Source organism: Otolemur garnettii, unplaced genomic scaffold (assembly GCF_000181295.1).
Source record: "Otolemur garnettii isolate 467f Iridium unplaced genomic scaffold, OtoGar3 scaffold00068, whole genome shotgun sequence".
NCBI lineage: Eukaryota > Metazoa > Chordata > Mammalia > Primates > Galagidae > Otolemur > Otolemur garnettii.
In genome coordinates this window covers 1,904,668-1,906,078 of record NW_003852463.1, presented here as the reverse complement: position 1 = coordinate 1,906,078, position 1,411 = coordinate 1,904,668, and the positions used below count along the sequence as shown (strand labels likewise).

General features: G+C 31.6%; 1 protein-coding gene across 1 annotated transcript in view; it reads right to left on the bottom strand.

Annotated features, from left to right (window-relative positions):
* Positions 1 to 1,411, bottom strand: part of MOB1A (MOB kinase activator 1A) — a 27,197-nt gene that overhangs the window by 10,502 nt on the left and 15,284 nt on the right. The window contains exon 4 of the mRNA XM_003793388.3: positions 604 to 737. Coding sequence (XP_003793436.1) covers positions 604 to 737 — 134 coding nt within the window. The remainder of the gene's footprint in view (positions 1 to 603; positions 738 to 1,411) is intronic.

Below are 1,411 nucleotides of genomic sequence, written 5' to 3'. Positions count from 1 at the left end.
GTGCCTATAGTCCCAGCTACATGGGAGGCTTAAACAGAGGATCACTTGAAGCCAAGAGTTTGAGGTTGTTGTAAGCTATATGATGCCACAGCATTCTACCCAAGGTGAGAGAGTGGTGAGACTCTGTCTCAAAAAAAAAAAAAAAATACAAAAAACCCAAGTCATAAAGCAAATGATTAATAAGACAAAATAACATTATATATAGCAAAAATACCCTATGAACAAAATAAGACAAAAAGGCAACCAGGAGAAAAATACATACATCATGTGTGACAAAGAGCTAATATCCTTAACATAGAAATGGACAAAGGATATAAACAGAAAACACATTATGATAAACAAAAAATATGCTAAATCTCATAAATATTTTAAAAAATGTACATTAAAACAGAAATTTATTTAACCAAATCAGAAAAGATTAAAAAGTGAATACCACTGTTGGTGAAGAAATACAACCGGACACAAACATGGGAGAAAGTACACCCTGGTACAAACTTTTTATAGGAGAATGTGGCAGTCTATTAAATTTTTTTAAAAGTAACAGTGCTAAAAAGAACACATTTATCATTCAAAATGAAAAATACTTCTACAACATGAACTCACCAATCTTAGAAGGAAAAAGAGTTTCATCATCAAGCTGATCTTGAACCCAAGTCATCAAATAGTCAATGTATTTTGGAGCAGAGCATTTGATTGGCTTTTTAATATTAGTACCATCTGCCCAGTGATATTCATATCTGGAGAAAAAAATGTTTTACTTATAAAGTTTTAAAAAATATTAACAAACTTGTAATCAAAGCAGGCTCACATTTTATCAATACAAGTTATATGTAACTTTAATAAGTCACCTAAAGTTCTACTAAAGATCACTTCAAGTATCCTGTAGAATTATTCTGAAATATGCTGGCTATAATTGGAAGATAATGTGGCAACTGGGAATGCCAGAATAGATGTTTTATAAACAACACAACCCTGGGAAAGATAAAGGGATTGGATTCCTATCTGTAAGGCAGAGGGGTGCTAAGGACTAGGTAAGGAGCTGATGGACCCACTACATTCTGGGATCCTTGGCTATCAATTTATTATCAGCAGTGGAGTCAAGATTATAAAACACTGTTTCATGAATAGGGTGTTAGAGAAATACCCTTAGACAAGCATATTTCTCTCCCTACCTTTGCTGAGCTAGAAATATTAACAAGATTTATGTAAAACTTCAGAGCATTTAATTTTCCTATTTATTTTATTTTAAAGCTTGAGGAATAAAACTTAACATGAAATACTATAAACATTCCTCTTAAAATATTATAATACAAATAGTATAAAAACTCATTAGGGATCTTTGTTCCTCCTCTACATGTAGCAAAATCAGAAAAGACTATCTTTTCTAGAGGCAAACATCTTTTTTTTTTTT